At 41.1% G+C, this 24,705-nt stretch overlaps 1 protein-coding gene across 8 annotated transcripts in view; it reads left to right on the top strand.

Annotated features, from left to right (window-relative positions):
* The window catches only part of EIF4G3 (eukaryotic translation initiation factor 4 gamma 3), a 523,222-nt gene that overhangs the window by 485,159 nt on the left and 13,358 nt on the right, over positions 1 to 24,705 (top strand). For all 8 annotated transcript variants that reach the window (XM_029579175.1, XM_029579173.1, XM_029579174.1 and 5 more), the window contains 4 exons: positions 1,763 to 1,935; positions 7,792 to 7,917; positions 8,370 to 8,451; positions 19,853 to 19,951. In XM_029579175.1, the coding sequence (XP_029435035.1) occupies positions 1,763 to 1,935; positions 7,792 to 7,917; positions 8,370 to 8,451; positions 19,853 to 19,951 (480 nt within the window). The remainder of the gene's footprint in view (positions 1 to 1,762; positions 1,936 to 7,791; positions 7,918 to 8,369; positions 8,452 to 19,852; positions 19,952 to 24,705) is intronic.

Raw genomic sequence — 24,705 nt, 5'->3', positions numbered from 1 at the left:
TATTTACCACCAAAGCTTTATCCACTCTCGTGTACCCTCTTGCTTAGACTAGTGGAAGCTGCCCCTTCCAGGTCTTCTACTGAACTGTCTTTCTCCACTTCAGTCCGTCCAAAGTTCAGCTACATAACTTCTCTTCCTCCAGTGTCTTTGCAACCCCTTTCTCAAGTCACTGCATTGGCTCCCCATGGCTGCCCTATAAGGGTGTCAAGCTCTCCGCCGCCCCTACAGATGCCACTCCTCTTACACGCCTTCACGTGACCTCCATTCATCAGGCAGGCTGCCCTTATCTGTGCTTTTCTTCCCTCACAGACTTCCGACTGCACTTTTTACCTTCTTTCACTGAATGTAGGGGCCTCCGTTTTCAGCTTTTATTTTATTTTTCCTGGGAATTTGTTTGTTATAGCCAACAAAAATGGCAGAAAATCAGTCCAAACATGATTTTTTTTTCCCCCACTGATTTTTTCTGCTTTTGTTGGTTGTAATAAACACTGATAAATTCCCAGGGCAAATAAAATAAGAACTTGAAAACAAAGGACCCTAGCCGTATGTCTGGAATACCCTTCCTGATAATTTGGGACGTCATCTTCACTCTGACCATATTCAAATTCCACCTAAAAATCTACTTTTGTGAAGCTGCTTTTAAATCTTAAAACTTGGCTCTGCTTACCCTTAACCTTGTTGATTTTAACCATGTTTTTTAAAAGTACATTTCTTGAAGCCTCCTATTTTCTCGTTTAGGCATCTTGACTAGATTGTAAACTCCATGGAGCAGAGACGAACTCCTCATTGTGTCTGTCTGTACAGTGCTACATATATCCACTACAGCTATAGAAATAAGTATGACATGAGTAGTGGTACATGGAGTTCTTGGAGGTTAATATTCAAAGGACTTGTTTGGGTAATATTTTGAGTTACCCATACAGAACCCAGGATTTAAATATTTCCTTCTCCCCCATTCCCTGGCTAAATTTTGTCCAAGCACGTCATTACCTGGACAAAATTTAATCTGGTAAAAAGAGAGCATGATGGAAACATTCTGGGAGCGAGGCTGAATTAAGCAGGTAAGTGCTGATATTCAGCGCTCCCTGGATAAAGCTAGGCAGGTATATCTGGTTGGAAAAAGTTACCTGTGTATATTCAGAGGAACACCTGTCAGAATATGTTCTGCTGAATCCCCAGGTAACTTTCTTGCTCAGCAGCCAGCTGGCTATCAACCTCTTGGTATGTAAGCTTTGCACAGTACATAATAGGTTCAACTTTCATTTGAATCCACATTATGGTTTCCAAGACAGCAAAATCAAGCACAAAACCAGGTAGCAGTTTGTAAATAATTGTGAACATCAATATTTGTTTAGAGTTATGAAAAGCTTATGTTTCCTGGTGTGTAGCCAGATGGCCTCAGGCTTATGATTTTGTGGTGGGTCCTTTTGGTTTTGTAATTCTGTAGCTTAAAAGTAGATTCTGAATTGGAAAACTATTAAAAACATTGGAAAAAGTATCTGTGGTGCAGAATTTCTTGTTGAAAGGTTTTATGATGATATATACCATGGATGAATTACAACGATACAAGTCTGAGAACTGGATAGCGCCAGTTTAGCAACTGGGATTTGTTGTTGCTACATCCAGTTGGTTGAGGCAGTATCTTCAGAAATGTGTGCATTCTCCAAAACGGAACTCTTGATAGCCCTAATCTGCGTCAAAATATAAAACTGGTATTGCAGGCTGAGGACGGAGGACTTACTCCTTTCTGTTGCTTTCCCAGGAAGCGATGCAGTGTGTGGAGGAGCTGACTGCGCAAAGCATGTTGCCCATTTTCGTAAGAACAGGGGTGGAATCTACTTTGGAGAGGAGTCAGATCACCAGGGATCACATGGGCCAGTTGCTGTATCAGCTCGTGCAATCAGGGAAACTTGGCAAGCAGGACTTCTTCAAGGGGTTAGTTTCACTGAGCGTGCATGCTTGCCCACTCCCATTCCTTCTCTCTCTCTCTCTCACTCTCTGTATGTGTCTGAGAAAGCTGAACAAGTCATACATACATGGCAGTCCCCTTCCACAGGGCCATAGAGAAGAGGCAGACTGGATATAGGGAGTTTTAGGGGGAGGTATGAACTGGGGAGGGGTGAGGGCACAGGGATGTAAAGAAAAACAGAGGAAGAGAAGAAACTATAAGGAGTGGAGAGCAAAGAAAGCCAAAAATAAAAGGAAAGCAAACTAAGCATACAAAGGTCGACCAAAAAAAGTAAATAACTGAACATTTTTTCCCAGTCTCCTAAAAATGTTGACAGGCACCCAGGTTTTTAATGTTATATTTATTACTTGGATTTATTACCCAATTTTTCAAACATGAAACTTCATCCAAAGCAGTTTATAGTATATTAGAATAGCAGCATATAAACAGTTCATTTGCAGCTTCACAATAAGAAAAGTGTATAACAATTTAGAATAGTAGAACAAATCATGTCATAGCTTGACAATAAAGAGGTAAATCTTAAGACTAACATGTATGATTGCATGCACACACATACCTATGTATGTAAAATCCATTTCCAGCTCTGGAAAGGGAAATTTCTCTGATTCCAAGCAATTAAAATGAACCATTCCAGTGGGTCCACATGACCTGCGTCCTCCAGAGCTTTCTGAGACAGTGTTAGAAATGTATGGGAAGGCTCCTGTGCACCACCAGACCTGCTGTTCTTCTGTTCTTTACTCATTCATGGGAGGGGAGGGGGAGGATATGCTCACCAGACTTTCGCTACCACTTCTTTGCTCTTTTTATTTGGAGTGTCCCATTTTCCAGCCACTTTGAGATAGATCTGCATAACATTTTGTCTGGGTATTTTTTTGGAGTTACCCTGGATAAGCACTCAAGTTTTAAATGTCGTGCCCCACTGACCAGCAAAATCTTACCCTGGGTAAGTCATTACCAGAGTAAAATTAAGCTGGATAAAAAGAGGCAGGACACACAGGGCCTTGCAGTGGTGTGAGTTAACTTTATAGCCAAGAAGTACTTAATATTAAGTGCGACCTTGGTGATTAGATCAGTCTAGTGGAGTGGATCACTGTCCTAAAGTTACTTGGCTAAATTTAGCTGAATATATTAAGCATCAGATTTACAAATAAATCCTGCTGAGTAACCTGGCTAAAGTTACTCATGCATCTTCCGCTTGCTGCACAATTCAGTAATGGACTAATTTGTGTTCTTTTGTCTCTCCTAAATTCTCTCGATTAGATTTATATACGTTTTCTACATTTTCTTTCTTTCTTTGATGTCACATCCACTCAACAGCATTTTTGCAAATTTGGCTTTGCTGGACACATTTCATGTTTGCAGCTTGATTGCATTTTTGTCTCTTTTCTCCAAAGACAAGCAGGATGGCCAGTCGTCACAAGTGGGTGACATCATCAAATAGAGCCTGGTACAGAGCTTTTATTCAAAGTGTCTAGGGCTTTGGGCATGTCTTACTGGGCATGTTCAATATGCCATATTGCCATACAGGGGCCCCTTCATTCTCATCTTTTCTGTGGAGCCCACCAATTGTAGATCTCTGCTATCCTGTCTTGTGCAGGTCAGTTTTGCAGAAGTCAAGGGTGGGGAGGAACGAAGGGCCTTTTGGGAGGATCGGCGTTCTCTAGTGGGGGCGTAGATGGCAAGGAGATGGGGGAGATCTGCAGGTTCATGCATTTTGAAGACAAACCAGAAGGTTTCAAATTTATCTTGGTTTCTGCCAGGAGCCAGTGCAGTCTGTATAGGAGCTCAAGTCTGAAAGTTTACCTCTCAATGTCCACACAGAATATAGCAGCAGATTGCATCTGCCATTGTCATTGTCTGGCAGGTTGGCTCTAGGAAGCATATCAAAGACCACGCTGTCATGGACGTGGAGAAGACTGTTACCAGTCTAAGATCTGCCACTTCAGAGGAGATTTTACAAGGTTGCAGTATGGAGCTTTGTCCACGTTCTCAACAGTTATTAATTTTACATGTATCCCCTCCCCTTTAGGATTCTATATTTGGACTTCCCTCCGTAATAAGGCTCATTTCTGTTGATTTTCAAGGTTTTCTACCTGTCCGTGTTTCATGTGATACGGATCAAAAAAGATTTGAAAAGGGAGGTCTTTCATGGTTTAAATGTTATTGGCATTGTCTGTGTCTTTTCTCCCCCCCCCCCCCTCTTTTATTTTATTTTTTTTTTTTGAAGACCACACTTAGGTATTCCTGTAATTGTGGTTCATTTGGGCTTGTTGTCAGAGAAAGAGTAATTACTTGCAGTCATCAGAGAATAATTATTTCAATACAAAGAAGCAAATTACCAACTTACCTGTCCATTGGGAGTTTGACTTCTATTCCAGGTCAGTCCAGACTCCTGGGTTTTGCCTTCCTTCCAGCAGATGGAGACGGAGAAATGTTTACAGCCACCGGCACATATCGTGGTGTAGCACCTGCAGTCCCTCAATATTTCTCTGTCTCCAGCAGATGGAGGAGGTGCAAAACCTGCAGTTCTGAACCTCAAAAAATGAGGGTCAAACAAGGAGGGGTTGGGGACCCTAAATTGCTCTTGGTGACCCGTTGGTGAAAGCTGGTGGTCCAGTTCCCTCACCTCCAGGAGCCCAGGGAAGATCCTTTTGCCACTTTTCAGTTAAGCCTGCTTGGGATTTTTTTTTCTGTCTGTGTTCTTAACTTTTTTTATATAAAGTTTAAAAAAAAAAAAAAGACAGGAAGCGATCATGTAGCCTTTTCCTTGTGCCGGCGGTGCAGAGGAATGTTTTGGGGGTTAGTTATTTTTTCCTGTTTCGCTCTACTGGTCATTCACTTCCCTGGCCATCATGGTCACCGCTGCACCTAAGAATGCCACAGGAGCTCCGATGCACTGTTTGCGGGCCAGCCGCTGTGTCCGGTGCCTCACTGCTGGTGAGGGCATATCTGGGCCCGTGGCGGCATCTCCCAGGCAGCACCAGTCTGACAGGCCGAAGGCTGCGTGGCATGAGGCTGAGGATCCCTTGCCGCTGAGCATGGGAATGGCGACCATCTTGGGGACCTTCGCGCCTAAAGCGCAAATCGTGGTAGGGGGAAATGATCTCCCATCCGCCTTTTCCCAGCCGATTTAAGGCCGGGGGTCCCCACGGGGGGGAGTCAGATGCTCTGGATGAGGATCCGGATTCTTTCTCCCTGTTTTCGCCTGAATTCATGCTCTTAAGCACAAGGCATTTTTAGCCCATGAAGTCGTGGGTCGGCCCTCTCGCAAGCGTTGGGCTGCTGGTCCCCCGAAGGGGAAGAGATCCAAGCTCTCAGGAGCCACGGGGGCCACACAGGTTCATTGAGTCCAGGGTCCTCCAAAGGCAAGGATTTTGGAGGGGGGTTCCTCCAATGAATCTGAGGGGGAATTGCTTCCGGTGGTTGGCGCCTCAGATACTGATCCCGGTCGGGGCCCGCAGGACCCGTCCGATGAAGTGGAGAAGGTCCCGTCCGTAGAGGGTTGATCCCAAGGTGCTTCGTCTTTTTCAGAAGGAGGAGCTTGGGGGGACCTAGAGTCGAACAGTGGCTTAGGAAGCGGAAATGCTTGTGTTGGGCGGATTGGCATCTGTCTTTGATAGCAACCTCCCACATTGCGGGGTCTAACAACATGCAGGCCGACTTTCTTGGCCGGCAGCAGGTGGATCCCGGAGAATGGCAGCTATCAGAAGAAGCAATGTGTCTCATTACCTGCAGGTGGGGCATTCCTCATATGGATCTAATGGTGACTCAGCAGAATGCCAAGGCTCCTCGAGTCTTCAGTCGCAGTAGGAGCGAGGAGCAGGTCTATGCCCTGGTTCTTCCTTGGCCAAGTGACGTTCTGATATACATGTTTCTGCCATGGCCTCTGGAGGGCAAAATAGTGAGGAGAATAGAGGTCAATCCAGGAAGAGTAATTCTAGTGGCCTCTAAGATCTTGGTTCATGGATCTGGTCAATCTAGCGCTGGATGACCCACTGAGGCTGGGTCATCTTCCAAATCTGCTATGTCAGGGACCCATCTTTTTGGATCAGGCAGATCGCTTTTGTCTAGCGGCTTTTGAGAGGTGCCGATTAAGGAAGAAGGGATATCCTGATGCTGTCAATACTACTCTGTTGCAGGCTCAAAAGACTTCCACCTCTCTGGCATACATCAGGGTGTGGAGGATTTTCGAGTCTTGGTGCAATCATCAAAAGATCGATCGGTGGCAAGCATCAGTGGCATAGACCCTGGCTTTTCTGCAGAAAGGGTTGTCAAAAGGTTTGTCTTTCAACTCCCTAAGAGTGCAAGTTTTGGCTCTGGACTGTTTTCGAGGCCAAGTTCATGGAAAGTCTCTAGTATCACATCCAGATGTGATGTGCTGCTTCAGCGGGGCGAAGCATTTGTGGCTGCCTGCTCGGTCAGTATGTCCCTCTTGGAGTCTTAATTTGGTTCCCAAAGGTATGTGTACGGCGCTACCATAAAAGATCTCACTTTGATGGTGGTTTTCTTGGTGGCTATTTGGTGGCCAGAAGGGTCTCTAAACTTCAAGCCTTGTCCTGCAGGGAGCATTTCTTACAGATCTCAGATTTAGGGGTCTCGTTGAGGACGGTTCTGTCTTCTACCTAAGGTGGTTTTGGCATTCCATTTAATCAGTGGAACTTCCGGCTTTTCCAAATCTGGAGCTTGGGACACCTCATGCCGAGGACCTATGGTGTTTGGATGTCAGGCTCGCTTTGTTACGCTACCTGAAGGTTATTAACAGTCTCAGATTGTCAGATCACCTTTTTTGTGCTGTGGAGTGGTGCAAAAAAGGGCCAGAAAACTTTGAAAGCCACAATTACACATTGGTTGAAGGAAGCCATTGGATCCACTCACATTTGTTGCGGTCATCCTGGCACAGAGGGGGGTTAAGTGCTCACTCTACCAGGTTTCAGGTGGCCGCCTGGACAGAATATCAGCTAGTGTCCCTGCAAGAGATTTGCAGGGCAGCAACTTGGAAATCTTTGCATACCTTTGCCAGACACTATTGATTGGAGTTCTTGCGCCAGAAGTTGCTAGTTTCAGAGAGAACGTCCTTCGAGTGGGACTCTCATGATCCCACCCGGTTTAGGGAAGCTTTGGTACATCCCAGGAGTCTGGACTGATCTGGGTTCGTACAGGGAAAGGAAAATTGGTTGTTACCGGCTAATTTTTGTTGCTGTAGTACCACAGATCAGTCCAGAGTCCTGCCCAAGGGTGTGTATGCTTTTGGAGAGTCCACGTGACCTGTCTTTGGTCTGTTGACTTTATTATCTGAAGAATGACACCGGTTTCTTTTTCTCCATAAAGTTTTCTAGATCATTTATGGTTATATGTTGTTTTTTCATCTGCTCTTTCGGGAATGATTGATTCTAAAATGTGTTAGGGGTGTTTTACTGTATCAGCTTGGGTGCAAAGTAATACTGAGGGACTGCAGGTGCTACACCAGGTTATGTGCCGGTGGCTGTAAAAATGTCTCTGTCTCCGTCTGCTGGAAGGGAGGCAAAACCCAGGAGCCTGGACTGATCTGTGGTACTACAGGAACGAAAATTAGCAGGTAAAAACCAATTTTCCTTTATTCTTTAGTGAGTTCAGCTATGCTGTTCAGTCAACTGAATAACAGCAGGTCTAGCCTTGAGGGAAACATCTTACATCTACCCAAGCTTTCCTAGATCACTCTGGAAGAATCCTCCAATTTGATCTGAGGCTCATTGTACTGTCACCAGGAGACAGTTAATAAAACGTACTATTGATCTGAGAGATTGAATTATATTAAAACTGTTTTGTTTGCCTTTTTTCCAAAGGATTTTGGAAACGCTGGAGATGGCAGATGATATGGCCATTGATGTTCCCCATATATGGTTGTATCTGGCTGAGCTGGTGACTCCTATGTTAAAAGAAGGAGGAATCTCTATGAGAGAACTAATGATGTAAGGAACCTGCTTCTCTTTTCCCTTCATAAATGTAGTAATGTGTTTTGGTTCTACTGCGGTGATGTGTCCAGTATGTTTGCAAAGGATGTCCTCTCATTGTGCACCCAAAGAATGCAGAATGGGAAGATTCTTGGTGTGAGTTATGCTTGGCCTCTCCAAGAAAGGATTTGAAGAGGAACAAAAGGAGATGTATTAATGTACCATTGGTGTGTTGGAATAAGAACATTTTAGGAGAATCAGATGAAAATGTATGCTTTCAGGCAGAAATGTCTCCTTATGAATGGGGAAAATTGGTAACTCAGTACATTTGATTAATACTGTTTACTGCAGACTGTTTAATACTTTGCTTTGACTGTAGTTTTCTAGTCGTGGCAGTTGGAAGCTATTGTTGTCCTACTTTAAGCAAGAAAGCATTTCTTTTCTGTAATTATTTTTCTGTTACCTTGTAGAGAATTAAGCAAACCTTTACTTTCTGTGGGAAGAGCCGGGATCTTGCTTTCTGAAATCTTGCACCTTCTATGCAAACAAATGGTGAGTTTCATATCTCTGCTTCTCCAGGAGACAGGCTGTTCTTATTTTTATATTCCAGAGTAGCAACCGTATTTTTAACCACTCAGGCTTCCAAAATGTGATGTCTAAAGTGTCCAATAGCATCTTCTAAGCTCCATGCTAATCCTCAGGAACTGTAAGGCAACTGTATTACATTTAAAAACTAAATAGACTTTTGAGAAGAGCCTGATAATACAGATTTCATTTCTGAGCGCAACTCTTGCTCTTGAGCCAGCAGGAGGAACTGAAAAATACTACAGAACCAGTGTTCATGGTTCCCAGGAGCTCATCCTAGCCACCATCAGCTGCTGTCAGCTGACTTAAGGGAACATGCATACTGTTTACATCACCACTGCAGAGGTAGAACAGTTGAGCGTGATGGTGGAAGGTCTTTTATGCATCTAGTTAGTTTATAATTATGAATTGTTACCGTACAATGATGGCACCTAACCAAGTTGTAATCTATACCACCCATATGTTCATTGCTGTGCCCTTATGTAAACCGTTGTGATGGTTAGTCAACTTAGCGAACGGGTATATATAGAAAGTTTTAAATAAATAATCAATAAATAGTTCAAATGAGAAAAATATTGATATGATAGTAAATTATAAAAGAAAAATAATTCTTCAATAGACAGGATGCACTGACTGATTGGGGAAAGTCACATAAGCTACTGAATTATAGCAACCAAAAGAACTGTACCGGCACATGTAAATGCAGTGAAGCTACATTTATTAAATACATGCTATATCCTACCAGTTTTCACCCTGAAGGCGGTCCTGTGTCTAGGACTAAACCCGGTACAATATAGCATGTATTTAACTTACTTAACAACTGTTACTTTGTGACCATTTACCAACACTTCTTTTAGTTAACATAAGTAGTGAAGGCTATACCTGAGCATTGGATTATTCTATCCAAGTGCACATTATAGACAGCATGCACTAAAGTCTAAAGAGTTAGACAAGGTATGATGATTTTTATTTATTTATTTTTTTTAATGTTTTTATTGTGGAATTTTTTAATATGGAACAAACCAAAACATCTTTTTTTTCTGGTTTCTTTAGTAGTGTAAAAGCAGTCCATTGTGACTCAGAACTTTCTCTTTTATTGGTTTGGCTGGCCTTCCTGCACACCTGAGCTTCCAGCCTGGTCTAAACTTGCCCTGTTAAAGGTGGGGAGGATTGGTCTGTGCACCTTGATTCATGCCTGAGTTCTTCCCTGACTAGACTTCATCTTCATCTCCCATCCCACTTACACAGATCTTAGTCAGTCTTTGGCATTTCAGTTCTGTTCCCATCCTCCAGAGATTCCCTGTGTGTATTGCATGTTTCTGGAAAAAAATGACGCTTTTTTTTGTCTCCACTGCTTCCATTGGGAGACTTCCTGAGATCAATCAACCTTTCTGTATGGACAAGCAGATCTCTCCCAGAGCCAGAAGATACAGTTCTTCAAAGCTTATTTAACTTAATCCTTTAACTCTTCCTTACCAGATATGTTAGCAGTTGCATTCAAATATTAAAATTCTTAAGCACCAAAATCATATGCAACTCTCAACTTAGGAGTACCCACTTGTGTGGCCGACTTTATCCTCCATGTCCTCAGAGAAAGCTAAGTTGCTCACCTGTAATAAGTGTTCTCACAAGCAAATGTCATTTGTTGGATAATTAGTGCATACTTTATTGTTAGATTTTGTCAGTTAAAGCAAATATAATAGACAGAATTGCAAAACAGCAAGGGAGAGAAATTATTTTCACTGGATCAGTGTCTCATCAGGAAATGCTAGAGAGGTTAAGTTTCTAGATGCCATAAATGACTACTTCAAGGAGCAACTGGTCCAAGAACAGACAAGAGGAGTAGATACTTTAGATCTAGTCTTCAGGGGAATGCATGACCTGATATGAGGGGTTACTTTGGAGCACTAAGCAATAACGATCATAATGCAATCTAATTTGACATAGTCCCTCGAGGGAGGAAATTAATTAGAACTACAGTAGCATTTAATTTTAAAAGGAAAGAATATGATAAAATGAAATTAGTTAGAAAAAACAAAGGAGCAGTTAATTGCAAGGGTTAAAAGTTTGCATGAGTTGTAGACATTTAAAAACACCATTTTGGAAGCCCAGATAAAATGTATTCCATGCGTTGAAAAGATTAAAGGAAGACCAAATGACTGCCAGCATGGTTTAATGATGAGGTAAATAGGCAGTTAAAGCTAAAAGGGCATCATTCAAAAAATGAAAAACAGACCCAAATGATGAAAATAGGCAAGAGCATAAGCACTAACAAGTTAGATGTAAAACAGTGGCTAGACAGACCAAGAATGACTTTGAGAAAAAAATGTGCCAATGATGCAGAAATTAATAATAAAAACTTTCAAGTACATTCAAAGCAGGGAGTCAGGCTGCTAGATGACCGAGTACAAAAGGGAGGTGCTCAGGAAGGACAAGGAAATAGCAGAAAAACTGAATGAATTCTTTGCCTCAGTTTTTACAGAGGAAGATGTTTGGAATATACCAATCCCTGAAATATTATTTCTGGAGATTCTCAGCAACTAAAACAAATATCTGAAACAATGGAGGATGTAATAGATCAGATTGACAAATTAAAGAGTAACAGATTAGTGGGACCGGATGGCATCCACCCTAGAATTCTAAAAGAACAGAAACATGAAATTGCTAACCTGTTACTAATATTCTGTAACTGTTCATTTAAAACAACCACAATTCCTGAAGACTTAGAAGTTGCCAATGTGACTTCAACTTTTAAAAAGAGCTCCAGGGATGATCCAGGAAACTATAAAGTAGTCAGCTTGACATAGGTGCTGACACAGTGGTAGAAGCCATTTTTAAAAATAAAATCGCTGGTCATAGAAATAGCTTAATTGGGAAGAGTCAATAAGGTTTTAGCAAGGGGAAGTCTTGTCTTTTAGAATTTTTTGAAGGTGTAAATAAACACGATGATATATAGTGTATTTGGGCTTTCAGAAGGCATTTGACAAAATCCCCCATGAGAGATTCCTCAGGAAATTACAAAGTCATGAAGTAGGAGGCAGTATTTTGTTGTGGATTGGTAACCAATTTAAAGGCCAGCAGCAAAGGGTAGGACTAAATGGAGAAAGGTCATTAGTGGAGTACCACAGGGAGTGGTACTGGGGCCTATGTTTAACATATTCATAAACAATATGGAATAGGGAACAACAAGGGAGATGATTAGATTTGTATATGAGACAAAATTATTCAGAAGGACCTTGTGAGACTAGGAGGAGACTGGACAATTGAATGGCAAATGAAATTTAATGTAGAAAAGTGCAAAGTGATGCACATAAGGAAAAATAATCCCAATTACAGGTACACTATGCTGCGTTCTGTATTAGGAGTCACTATGCAGGAAAATGACCTAGTGGTTAGAGCAGCAGGCTGCAAACCAAGAAAGCCAGGCTTCAAATCCCACTGCTGCTCCTTGTGACCTTGGGCAAGTCACTTCACCATCCATTACCTTGGGTACAAACTTGAATTGTGAGCCCTCTGGGGATAAGGAAGTACCTGAATGTAATCTGCTTTTGAAGTACCTGAAAAAGGAGAATATTTATTTATTTATTTATTTTAATTTTTTTCTATACCGGCATTCGTGATAATATCACATCAAGCCGGTTTACAATAAACAATGGGTGATAACCGGAACAGAGAACGAAATAATATGAACTATACATAATATAGATGCAGTTACAATAAACAAGGAGACGTACAACTAGGAGCAAGAAGAAGACAAGATAGAAACTTTAACAAAGTGAATAAACCTGTAGAATGGAGGAATTTCCAAAAATGGACATTTGAGATTTACAATGAATTGTTCAGTACAAGTATGTAGTTTAACAATAAAGACGAAATCATAAGTAATGAAGATTCTGGATGATTATAATGCTTAGGGGTAGGATACCAGGATGGTTATAATACTAAAAGATGTTGATTGGAGGTTGAATATCGGATAGAATAGTTTTTAATCTGAGTCTGGGAAGGCTTGTTTGAAAAGCCATGTTTTAAGTCTTTTTCTGAATGTCAGTAAGCAGGGTTCCTGTCTAAGTTCCGTTGGTATGGAGTTCCAAAGCGTAGGTCCTGCTGTGGAGAAAGCCCTATCTCTGTAAGTTATGTGGAGGGAAGTTTTGGAAGGCGGTACTTGCAGAGACTCTTTGTAGTACTCTCTTATGGGTCTGGAGGAAGTATGTTTTATGAAAGGGATTTGTAGGTTGAGAGGAGCGATTTGTTGGATGGATTTGTAGATTATGGTGATTGACTTATAAAGAATTCTGAAATGAATTGGCAGCCAGTGTAATTCTTTAATATAAATGAATATAATTCTTTAATAAAAATGAATAATATAATATAATAATTCTTTAATATAAATGAATAAATTAAAATAAAATGTGAAATCCGCAGCTCAGTGTGTGGTGTGGTGTGGTGTGGCAGTCAAAAATGCAAATGGAATGTTAGGAGAGATCAAAAAAGGAATGGAAAATACAATGAAAAATATCAAATTGCCTCTGTATCGAGCCATAGTGCGACTGCGCCTTGAATATTGTTTGCAATTCTGGTCACCCCATTTCAAGAAAAACTTACCAAAATAGAAAAGGTGCAGATGAGGGCGACAAAAATGTTAAAAGGGGTGTAACGTCTCTCCTATGATGAGCTAGTATGCAAACTAAGACTGTGTGCAGCTTGGAAAAGAGACAGTTGAGAAGGAGACATGATAGAAGTTTATAAAGCCATGAGTGGGATGGGATAGGTATATAAAGGATGGTTATTTACCCTTTCAAGTACTAAAACTAGGGGACACTACATGAAACTTAACAAGCAGTAGATTCGAAACACATTGTAGAAAGTACTGTTGCCAGAGGATGCGTTAAAGACAACTAAAATAGTGAGGTTTAAAAGAGGTTTGGACAAGTTCCTGGAGGAAAAGCCCATAACGCTTTGGGGCTGAAGCAATAAAGTGCGCACAAGTTTGTGCTTTGGGACACGCTAGACTAGCACCCGATTCAATAAGGAGATTAGCGAACCCAAACGCGTAGATGATAGATTCATCACATGTAAACTCCATGTAGATGAAGCTATTAGAGATTACCCCAAAGCAGAAAATCACTGGGCGCCCAACACACACTTTTCAATGCAACAAAATTATCTCCATCCCCGGAGCTGGCATTAAGTCAATCTGCAAATCAAGGGCTCATTACAAATTAGAAAATATTGTCCTCTGTGGTTCTTCCTACTTAATATCGTTGCAATACTTAAATCTACTGCTTGCGGTGTTTAAGAATAAAGGTTTGATGTGTAAAAAAATAAATAAATTCTGAACACACAATATACATGCTCCAGGCTGATTTTGCCCCTTGTTATTGTGCATGTATATTGGGCGTAATCGACCTGATGCAGGATAAAACGGTCGCTCGGATTGAGAGCCTGTTGCAGTTGTCGACGCTCAGCCACGTCTCCTGGGAGCCCAATTCATAATTCTTCCCTAGAACGTCCTTTTTAACACAGCAGCTCATTAAAATATTGCATTGGGCACCCTTGAGATGGGATTGTGCAGACGTTAAAAAAAAAAAAAAAGGGCGCTCAATACAAGTGCCCATTTTAACTCATGTCTTATTGAATCGTCCCTTTATTAGCCAGGAAGACTAAAGAAAGCTCTTGGGAGTGAGTAACAGGAATTAGGTCTACTTTATGGGATCTGTCAGGTACTTGCAATCTGGATTGGCCACTGTCAGAGTCAGGATACTGGACTCTATGAAGCTTGGTCTCACCCAGCATGGCAATTCTCATGTTCTGAATTACATGTTATGTAGGGGAGAAATCACAAATGTGCATATTGTCTGCTCTCATTTTATTTATATTTTTAAAAGATTTATTACCTGCAGTCTACAAAAAGATTGAGACAGGATACAATAAACATCCATAAAATTACAGAGAATTGCAACACTGAGAATATAACAACAAATCAGTCAGTCAATAGAGCTGGCAATTATAGAACATTACAAACTCCAAAAGGAGAAGACCAGCATTTGTTACAAGTTATAGAAGAAGTAAAAACATAGGCAGTGGGAGCAAGTAAAATATTCTAGGCAAATTATTCAGCTACATTAAAAGCCATTTTTAAATTCTTTCTAAATTGTGCCAAGTCTGACATCGGGCGAAGACATTCAAGAAGCGAATTCCACGAGATTATTCTAAGATTCCATACATAGTAACAGGCTAGCCAGTTAGGTATACCCATATCAGGTGATATTACTACTTTAATCTGATATTGATTGGAAATTGGTATAATAATCTCAGAATTACCTCACCTATAGTGCTAGCTGGCAGATGCAAGCCCAAAGACCTCTAACTTAGAAGATGTAACTAGTCTACTGATAACATAAAACGTCTGCACATCTATGCTTATATTTCACCCCTCGGGACATATTCATGTTTCACCTGTCTTTATCACTGCCAGCAGACTCTCTCTCCTATACTCCTGTCTCTTGATTTTGGAAATGACATAGTGAACTGGAATTCCCTTCTGGTTCACAAAGGTTCGGGGCATGATCCTTTGCCAGCTCTAAACCGAGAAAGAAACAGGCACAAGAACCAGATTCCAACCTTTTCCATCAGTAGGAGAAACCCCAATTTCTAGAAAGTTCATGGTCTTAGGTTGTATTTTTTTTTTTTTTAACTTGCTATGAAAACTGAAGAAGCATGCATGCATGGCAGGCAACTGTGGAAGGTTTACTTAGGTTCAGAAAAACCTCTGTTTTGCCAAACTCGACTGCTCCACTACTTCCCTAAATCACTCATGTTTTCTGTGCCTTCTGGATGTCCATCTGGTAGCAGATTTTTGTAATTATGCAGGAAAAGGCATTTTTCCTGATAGCTCCTGGGCAATATCACTCACATAAAATGTTGAACAGAACCTGACCCAAGGCTGATCTCTGTAGCACTCCACTTGATAAGCTCCCCCCCTTCCTCGGAGTGCATTTTCACTAAATATAAATAATGCCATCAACTATTAACTAATCTATACAATAAATCCAGAAACGTTTGGATTGAATTTTTAGCAGAAGAATGCTGGGCTGCATAGATAGAAGAATAATCAGCAGAAAAAAGTTGATAATGCCCTTGTACAGGTCCTTGGTATGGCCTCACATGGAGTATTTTGTTTAGTTCTGGAGCCCGAATCACAAAAGGGACAGAGACAGGATGGAGGCAGTCCAGAGAAGGGCAACCAGAATAGTATGAGTTATCGAAAGACTTATGAGGAGAGTCTGAAGGATCTGAATAGGTATACCCTGGAAGAGAGGAGGTGCAGGGGAGATATGATACAGACCTTCAGATACCTGAGAGGTTTTAATGATGCACAAACTTCAAACCTTTTCTGATGAAAAGGAAACAGGTCACGAAATGAAACTCCAGGAGGGATGACTCAGAACCAACATCAGGAACTATTTCTTCTTGGAGAGGGTGGTAGATGCTTGGAAAGCCCTTCAGGAAGAGCTGGCGAGGACGAAAACAGTAAATGAATTCAAAAAGGCATGAGATCTCTGTGGATCTCTAAAGGCTAGAGGTTGGAAATGAAAAAAAGGTTGCATGGTGGGTAACCTGCTCGGTGCGGCAGTTACTACCCTTAGCAGAATGCCATACCCTTAGCAGAAATGCCATACCCTTAGCAGGAATGCCATACCCTTAGCAGAAATGCCATACCCTTAACAGAAATGCCATACACAAAACAAAGAAGGACTTCTACGCAAAAAGAATTCACAATTTCATCTTCGACTCAAAAGCTCTATTTTCTTACGTCTCATCTCTTACCAAACCAACCCCCCCTTCCATTCCAGACCAACAAGCACTCAACAAGGCCAATGAATTGGCCACCTATTTTAAGACAAAAATCTCCAACCTAACTCTACCTCTTACAACCCACAATGCTCCACTAACACCTCTGAGTACATACCAAATCTCTCAGAATGCCAGTCTAGAGGCATTCGAACCTACATCCGCCATGGAGATCGAAAACATACTCAAAAAAATCAAACCAGCTGCACATCCCTCAGACCCTCTACCTACCAACATGCTCACCTCCATCCCAAACACCGTAGCAAAACCCATTGCTGAAATCATTAATACCTCCTTAGCCCAAGGTACGGTACCCAATCAGTTAAAACTAGCAATTCTTAAACCACTACTGAAAAAACCTAACGCATCTCCCACTGACCCAGCAAACTTCAGACCCATTGCGAACTTACCATTGATTTCCAAACTGATGGAAAAAGCAGTCAATAAACAACTTTCCGAATATCTCGAGGAGCACAACATTCTCTCTCCTGCACAATATGGTTTTCGGAAATCATTAAGCACAGAATCCCTACTGCTTTCTCTCACGGATACCTTACTTCTGAATCTGGAGAAAAAAACAATCATACCTACTGGTTCTTCTAGATTTATCCTCAGCTTTCGACACGGTAAACCACTCACAACTCTTAGACCAACTATCAAACATAGGAATTAAAGGCACTGCCCACAGTTGGTTTAAATCGTTTCTATCAAACAGGTTCTACAAGGTCAGAATAAACAATAAGGAATCTGAACCCATCCTATCAGACCAAGGCGTACCACAAGGTTCATCTCTCTCACCCACCCTGTTCAACATTTACCTCCTCCCCCTCTGCCATTTGCTATCAAATCTCAAGCTTACGCACTACCTCTATGCAGACGATATCCAGATCCTCATACCCATCACAGAATCTATTCAAAAAACCTTCTCCTTCTGGGAGGATTGTTTACAACCAATTAAACAACTCCTCTCCAACCTAAACTTGATTTTAAACTCCAGCAAAACAGAGATGATACTTATCTCACAAGACCCACGTATCTACTCACCCAGCCTTTCGCAACCCTCCTCATTAAACATTTATCTCTCCTCAAAAGTCAGGGATCTAGGAGCATGGCTTGACAATCAACTTAACTTAAAAAATTTTTATAAACACCACCACCAAGGACTGTTTCTATAAACTACAAGTCCTCAAAAAGTTAAAACCACTCCTTCACTTCAATGACTTTCGCCTCGTCCTTCAATCCATTATTTTTTCAAAACTCGACTACTGTAACGCAATTCTACTTGGTCTCCCCGCTAACAGTATCAAGCCTCTACAGATGGTACAAAACGCCGCTGCCAGAATCCTAACAAACACCAATAAAAGAGAACATATTTCCCCCATTCTGAGCAACCTCCACTGGCTACCCATCAAACAGAGAATCCTTTTTAAAACCCTCACCATCATTCATAAATCAATACACAACATCGCACCTATATCACTCCAAACTCAACTTCGTCCACACCTATCCTCCAGACCCATCAGAAGCGCTTACAGAGGCACATTATTCGCCCCTCCAGCAACATCATTACTAAGAAAAAGAGCACTCTCAACTGCAGGACCACACCATTGGAACGCTCTCCCCCCTGACCTACGCCTCGAACCCAGTCTACCAGAGTTCAAAAAAAGTTAAAAACCTGGCTCTTCAGGCAAGCGTTCCAATCTCCAGAATGTAACTAAGCGCCGCATCCTGATTGAACTTGGGAATATTCTGTGTTACAGTTAATAATATGCAATTTTATGCAAAATTAAATTTCAATTTACCTTACATTTAATTTAAGTTCAACATGCCATTGGCCTAATTTTAATTAAATTACGAAAATATTTAAGGATTTATTGTTATTGTTCAATGTTCTTTGTATTATGAATGTATTATATGTTATTGTTCAATGTTCTTTGTAAAAAAAACCCTGATCTGACTTCCCAGACCAGGGCTATCTTTTCGTTCCATGTAAACCGGACTGATTTGTATTGTATACAGGAATTCCGGTATATAAAAATTAAAAATAAATAAATAAGGCATGGGGATTACTTCCCTTAACCAGTTAGTCTTGATGCTTTTGATACAACTCCAACATTGCTCTCCGCTTCGACAGCAGGGGCAAAAAGAATTGGATTCAGACAGCCAATGCTGGGCCCAGACTTCTAAGGTCCGGGGTACCGATATAAAGCATGCTTTATCCCTAATGAGATAAAGGGACTGCTTCTATTATCAAGTCCAAAAACAAAGCACATTCAAGCAGTTTTATTTGAATTATCAAGAAGTCTGCCCACCCCATAAAAATGTTGCTAGCAGTAATTTTGTTATGGGTTTGACAGTTGTTTGATTTTTATTTAATATAAGGCTTGGAATTAACCTGCACAGAGCAGTAATTACTACCATAAGAAACTTGCTGAGCAGACTGGATGGACCATTTGGTCTTTTTCTCTCGTCATTACTGTGTTACTATGTTAAATGCTAAATCTGGTTGGCTATGAAACAAAAATTGCATTTTCCCCTTGCTGTTTAGTGACTAGAAGTAGCATTAATGAACTACAAAATTACTTTCCATGCCTCCTCTCTTCTCATCATGCACTTGACTAGTTTGGTTCATTTGAAATCCTACTTACCTTATAGTTCGGGCATGACATGGTGGTTAGAGGATGGAGAGAGAGGAACTTTCTGTGCATCCATGGGGTTTTTTCCTCTCAGATGGAAGTGTTTCAGAGAAAATATTTTTATTTATTTATTCTAAAATATCTTTTTTTTTTTTTTTTAACTGCACCCTCCCAAGGTTCGATGCAGGGAACATTTCATACGTACATAAAAACAATAATTACGAAACAGACATAAAAATAATTTGTATAGGAACGAAACAAGGGTCGTATTAGATATTTAGATATTCAGCTAATTGTCTTGCAAAAATCAGTTCTTCACCCTTCCTAGAGCAGAAGCGGTCATCGTCCTCATGGCAAAGTTTAATTTTGGTGCAGGTAGAGGACATGGCTGCTTTAAGGAAAAGAAAATTTCAAAAAATGAAGTCCTAGCTTCCAAAATGTTAGGTCTTCCAAGAATACTGAGGGTAGCGGACCGGTCTCCACTCCTCTGGCTCTCCTGAAGAAACAGCTTGTAAATAAGTATTTCTCCCTATTTGTTTCTACTGGATTGTTTAAAATTGCAGAGAACTGTGAACCAATGTAAAATGGTGCTCAATTTGACTTCCCTCTCACCCCACACACGATTTTTCGAATATTGACTTTTAGAAGACCAAGACTTTTATTTTGGAAGATAACAAGGGACTTAAGTCAACAGATTTCTTCTTCTTTGCTTCCTAATAATTCCACTTCATGTAAAACTCGTACTTGTCTTGACTAGATTGTAAGCTAAATGTGGCTGTACAATGCTGCACTATACAAATGTTTAATGGTGGTGGTGATAGCAGTAGTTCTGGTACCCTTTTCCATGACTATTCCTAAGTGAACGCTACTTGTCTTTATAGAGCCATAAGAAAGTGGGAGCCTTATGGAGGGAGGCTGGCCTCAGTTGGAAGGACTTTTTACCTGAAGAGGAAGATGAACGGAATTTCGTCAAGGAGAAAGTGAGTGTGATCGCGTTTCCAGTCGACACACTGGCCAGAAGCTTCTGCCAGATGTTGCTTCCCGGGTGAGGTGGCTGCTGTAAATTCCATTATACTGTGGCTTTGTCGGTCACTGGTTGTCAAAAGCTGACACAATATTTACATAACAACATCAGAATGCAGATAGAAGTACTGGGATCAAACCTCATTATTAACAAGGGAATGCATATAGTGCTAACTCTAATAACTTGAAAACACATTGGGTAATGTTTTGCTTGACTATTGCAACTGTTTTCTGGCTTTGGAATGCTTAGCCTTTGCTTCCAGTGGCAGTGATCAGGTAACGCTCATCCTGCTATCCTTTAATGCATATTTCTCCAGCTAATAAGAACATCTTCACTTCTGTTTCCTGAAAGCAGGTATTGTCTTGTGCAGGGGAATATTCTTCTGCTCTGATGACTAGCTTCTTGGAAGGGTTTAAGTTTACTGCATTATTCTATTATAGTTTTAAAAATAAAGTAAGGGAGCAATTTTCAAATTGTCTGCTTTGAGTATTTATCTGTGGTCTTTGCACCAGTTTTCAAGGAGAAAGTACACATGAACTTTCATTTTGAAATGTTTTGTACTTGCTTTTTCTGTAAGCAGATTTTCTACAGCAAGTAACGTATAGACAAAAATATAATCTATTATCTATATCTGTATTTTCTGATCATGCCCTGGGGAACACTTCCCCCAGATGTGGTTAAAAGTATATGTGTTGTGAAATTTTGCATGTTCTTATACCTGGATTGAGAGATGACACTGCCATAACTATTTCCCTGTGTAAATGGCTTTCAAAATTGTCCTCCCCATGAATCAACTTTATAACTGTAAATTACAGTGACAAGTTTGTCTCCATGCTAGAACATACTTGTGACAGGAAACAATTCATTATATTAAATTTAAGTTCTCCAAAAGCATACATCATAAGGAAGTAAAATTCTTTTTGAATTCTGTGACAAGTACAAAGTTGTCAAACTTCTGCATTATAAATATTAACCAAATCTCTCCGAGGCTTTGTGTCCCTATGTAAATAGTTATTAATAATTTGAATGCAGGAGTGCTCACAACAAATTTATTGGTGGCCTCTGAATGCAGCTGCCAGCCCCATTGACCATGTTCCTAAAAGTTAACATTAGCCAATTTCTTCATCCGTTGTCGCTGCATTTAAGATGTTAAAGACAGGAATTGTTGTTATTTTCTGAATGCTCTATCCTGCCAAATTCGATAGATAAAAGTCTGTTTCCAAGGAGAACACATTGTCTTTTTCCTGAGCTTAAAATCGTGAAGTGAAGTGGGAGTGTCCTTTAACAGACAGGTCCCTGCATCCCTAAACTTGCTTATAATAGTTGTGTAATTGGCAGATCTGGCATAGGTACATGAAAGAAGCTCTTATTACCTTAGAGATTTGGGATTCCATTGTGAGATGTTTGGCAAGTTGACCCCCAAGGCTTCATACTAATTAAGGATGAAGTGCAGTTTGTGGTAGAGAAAGCAGTGGATATCCTCAGCAGCTGAGCTAGAGGAGTTTACATGTAGAGGGTTTAAGTTTGTGATTACAGCCAATGGGCTACTGCAGTAAGACAGTTATTAAGATTAGCGGTGGAAGAGGTTTAGTCAGATCTTATTTTGATGCAGAGTTGAATGTCATCCGCGAACAGGTGGAGGAAGTCAGTGTTGGAGTGAATAAGGTCATAGATCAATTGAAAGTAAATATTGAAGATGTTCAGGGAGAGAACAGAGCCCTGTGGCCCTCCATAGTTGAGATCTTTGGTGTTGAATGATTTGTTGGCACTAGAGAGAGTTTGTGTCCTGTTGTATAGGAAATATTCTAACAGTTAAGAGCAGTGCCCTCAATGCCAATGTTGGCCAAGAGCTGAATTAGATGATCAACTGTGTCAAAGGTGGCAGAAAGATTTAATAGGAGTCTCCCCCATTAGTCTGAGTTAAGATGAATACTATTGGTGATGGCTTAATAGGACTATAGTTCCCTGACCTTTCCTGAGGCTGGATTGGTGAGAGTGTAGGATATTGTTTTCTTCTACTAGCTTGGAAACAAAGGGTAGACTGGAGGCAGGATGGTAATGGTCAGCTATTTTTGGATCAGAGTCTATTTTCTTCAGGGTGGCATTGATTACCTTTTTAAGTAAGCTTGGTAAGTAGCCTTGAGATAAGATAGACTTGGTTATGGAGGATAGCCATGGGGCTGTCCTGTTTCTGGTTGCAGAGGAATCTGGGAGAGAGTAGGTCTAAAGGGCTTGTGGATTAGCTAATTGCTGTTATGATCAAATCTGCTGTTGAGAGATCCAAACCATAAGAACATAAGACTTGCCGGTCCTATTGGAATGGGCTTTTGTATATCATGAAGACAGGTAGGTCCTGAGAATTGTGAAGCACAGCTCAGGGGAGGAGCAATTTTATCCTCCTCAGAGCAAGGGTGGCAGGCCCCAGTCCATCCTCTCAGTCTGTCAGCTGCAACTAAAAGTAACATCTCTACTGCAGTAGAGGTCCATGGAGATTGTCCCTCTTCAGGAGTATGGTGCAGGGATCTACTCTCAGCACTTCTTACGAAGGTGATTTGAGGACCTATTCTGGCACTACAAAACTTGAACAAGTTGCTAGTTCAGTAGAGCTTCAAAATGAATTTGCTCCAGACAATTTCCCCATTCCTTCATTTGAAGGTCTGGCTGTGTGCCTTGGGTGTAAACGAGACAGATGTGTATATTCTCATTCATTCAGCACATCGGAAGTTTTTCAGATTTGTAGCAAGCAATATGTAAGGTACTTTTGTTTGATCTCTTGGCTGCCCTGAGAGTATTCATGAAATGCTTGGTGGCTGTGGTTGCTTAACTGTGGCAGCAGGGAGTCTTTGTCTTCCTGTATCTGGACTACTGGTTGGTGATCTTTTCTTGTGGAGGTGCTCTGGAGTCACTGCAAATGATGATTCAGCTACTTCAGTTGCCTGGGTTCACTATCAATTTCCTGAAATCCAACTTGATCCCATCCCAGAGGATCCAGTTCATTAGAGCCTGGATGAACTGACTTCAGGAGAGCCTTTGTACCATCCCAGAGGACTAAGGCACTAGTGAGCCTCACAGATGCTCTTCCTGAAAAGGGGGACCATATATCAACAAGGTCGATTCTTGTCTTGTTGAGTCACATGACAGCAGCAATCCAGATAGTTCCTCTGGCATACTTCCACATGCGTGATCTTCAGTGGGCCCTCAAGGATCAGTTATGCTTTTCTCTCGAGATGTGTGTGTCTGCAGTGCTGAACAGATCAGTGGGTTCTGGCTCAAGAACTCCTGTTTCATTCCCCAGCACATTGAGTGATGCTGTCTATGGACACAAGTTAAGGAACTCACACCGGTGCTTCATGGACCCAAGGGCCAATCCAGTATGCCTTGGGAACCTTCCCCCACCTTCTTTTGGGCAGGAGAATCTTGATCCAAATAGACAACCAGGAAGCCATGTTCTGCGTGAACAAACAAGGAAGAACTGGGTTTGCATGCCTTCTGTAAAGAAGCCCTGAAAATTTGGTTGTGGGCTTGATATAATGATTCTGACCTGCTTCTCTCCCAGGTGTCCACAACATGTTCGTGAACCAACTTAGCAGGGTCTTCCAGCTGCATGAATGGTCCCTGGGTCAAAGGGCCTATTCCTACACTCGGGAACCTCCGTTATTGACCTGTTTGCTTCCAAGGAGTATCAGAAGATCAATCAGTTTTGCTTCATGAGAATGAGCAACTGCAGATTAGCCCCCGAGGTATTCACACTAGACTGGCATGTTAGGTTACTTTATGCATACCCCCTGATTCCAATGCCAGGATCATCCACAAGGTTCAGCAAGACAGGGTGCTGGCCATTCTTATAGCCTTCGATTGGCCTCTTCAGATATGGTACCCTTACCACCTCAGTCTGTTGATCCCATAAGTGTGGTTTATTGTAATTGCTTGTCATTTTAAGAATGTATAATGGCTTAGCTGTAGTGCTGGTTTTCTGATGACAGCAGAACAGTGAACCATTCTATACACACCCATTTCACTTTTTGGGAGGCTTTTCACCTTTCTGATAGTTTATTATATATATGCAATATGATCAGCTGTTCATAGTGTTCACGCGTGCTCAAATGTATTTTTGGAAAGCTGTGGAAGCATCTTCCCGAATGATGAACCCTGCACAGGTCACATGACCCACTAGTATGGCTGACTGTTCTGCTGCCATCAGAGAATGACAATTACGGGTAAGCATCTGTGGGGGGTTTGTTTTTTTTTGGCATCGACTCATCCCGACCAGCGAAGTTTCCTTCTTCCTGTAAAATTTTTATTTTATTTTAAATTGTTTTAAAAATTTTTAAATTTTCCACTCTGACTAAAATTCAGCAGGTTCATCAATGAAAAGGTAGTGTATCTCTTTTCTTTGGTTTGAGAAGTATAAAAACACCTTTTCATTGTGTGTGTACACTGTGCTAGAAATGACCTGTTTACAGTTCCTTCCTGCATACTGATCGGGTTGTGCACTTTTCTTGTGATGTGATATATAGAAACAATTTTCCAAAGATTTAACCTAGGTAACTATGCAGTCACCCAAAAGTTAACACTGTTTGATGACGTCATAGGAAGAGGAAGTGTGTCATAAGCCATTCTCCCTGGGCAGTAACAGGGTGCAGAGCGAGGGGTTTGTTTAGAAACACAAATTCATGTTCATCTATTTTGCAACATGCATGGTATCACTGA

This window comes from Rhinatrema bivittatum, chromosome 15, assembly GCF_901001135.1.
Source record: "Rhinatrema bivittatum chromosome 15, aRhiBiv1.1, whole genome shotgun sequence".
Classification (NCBI taxonomy): Eukaryota; Metazoa; Chordata; class Amphibia; order Gymnophiona; family Rhinatrematidae; genus Rhinatrema; species Rhinatrema bivittatum.
This window is presented reverse-complemented; position numbering and strand designations above follow the sequence as displayed.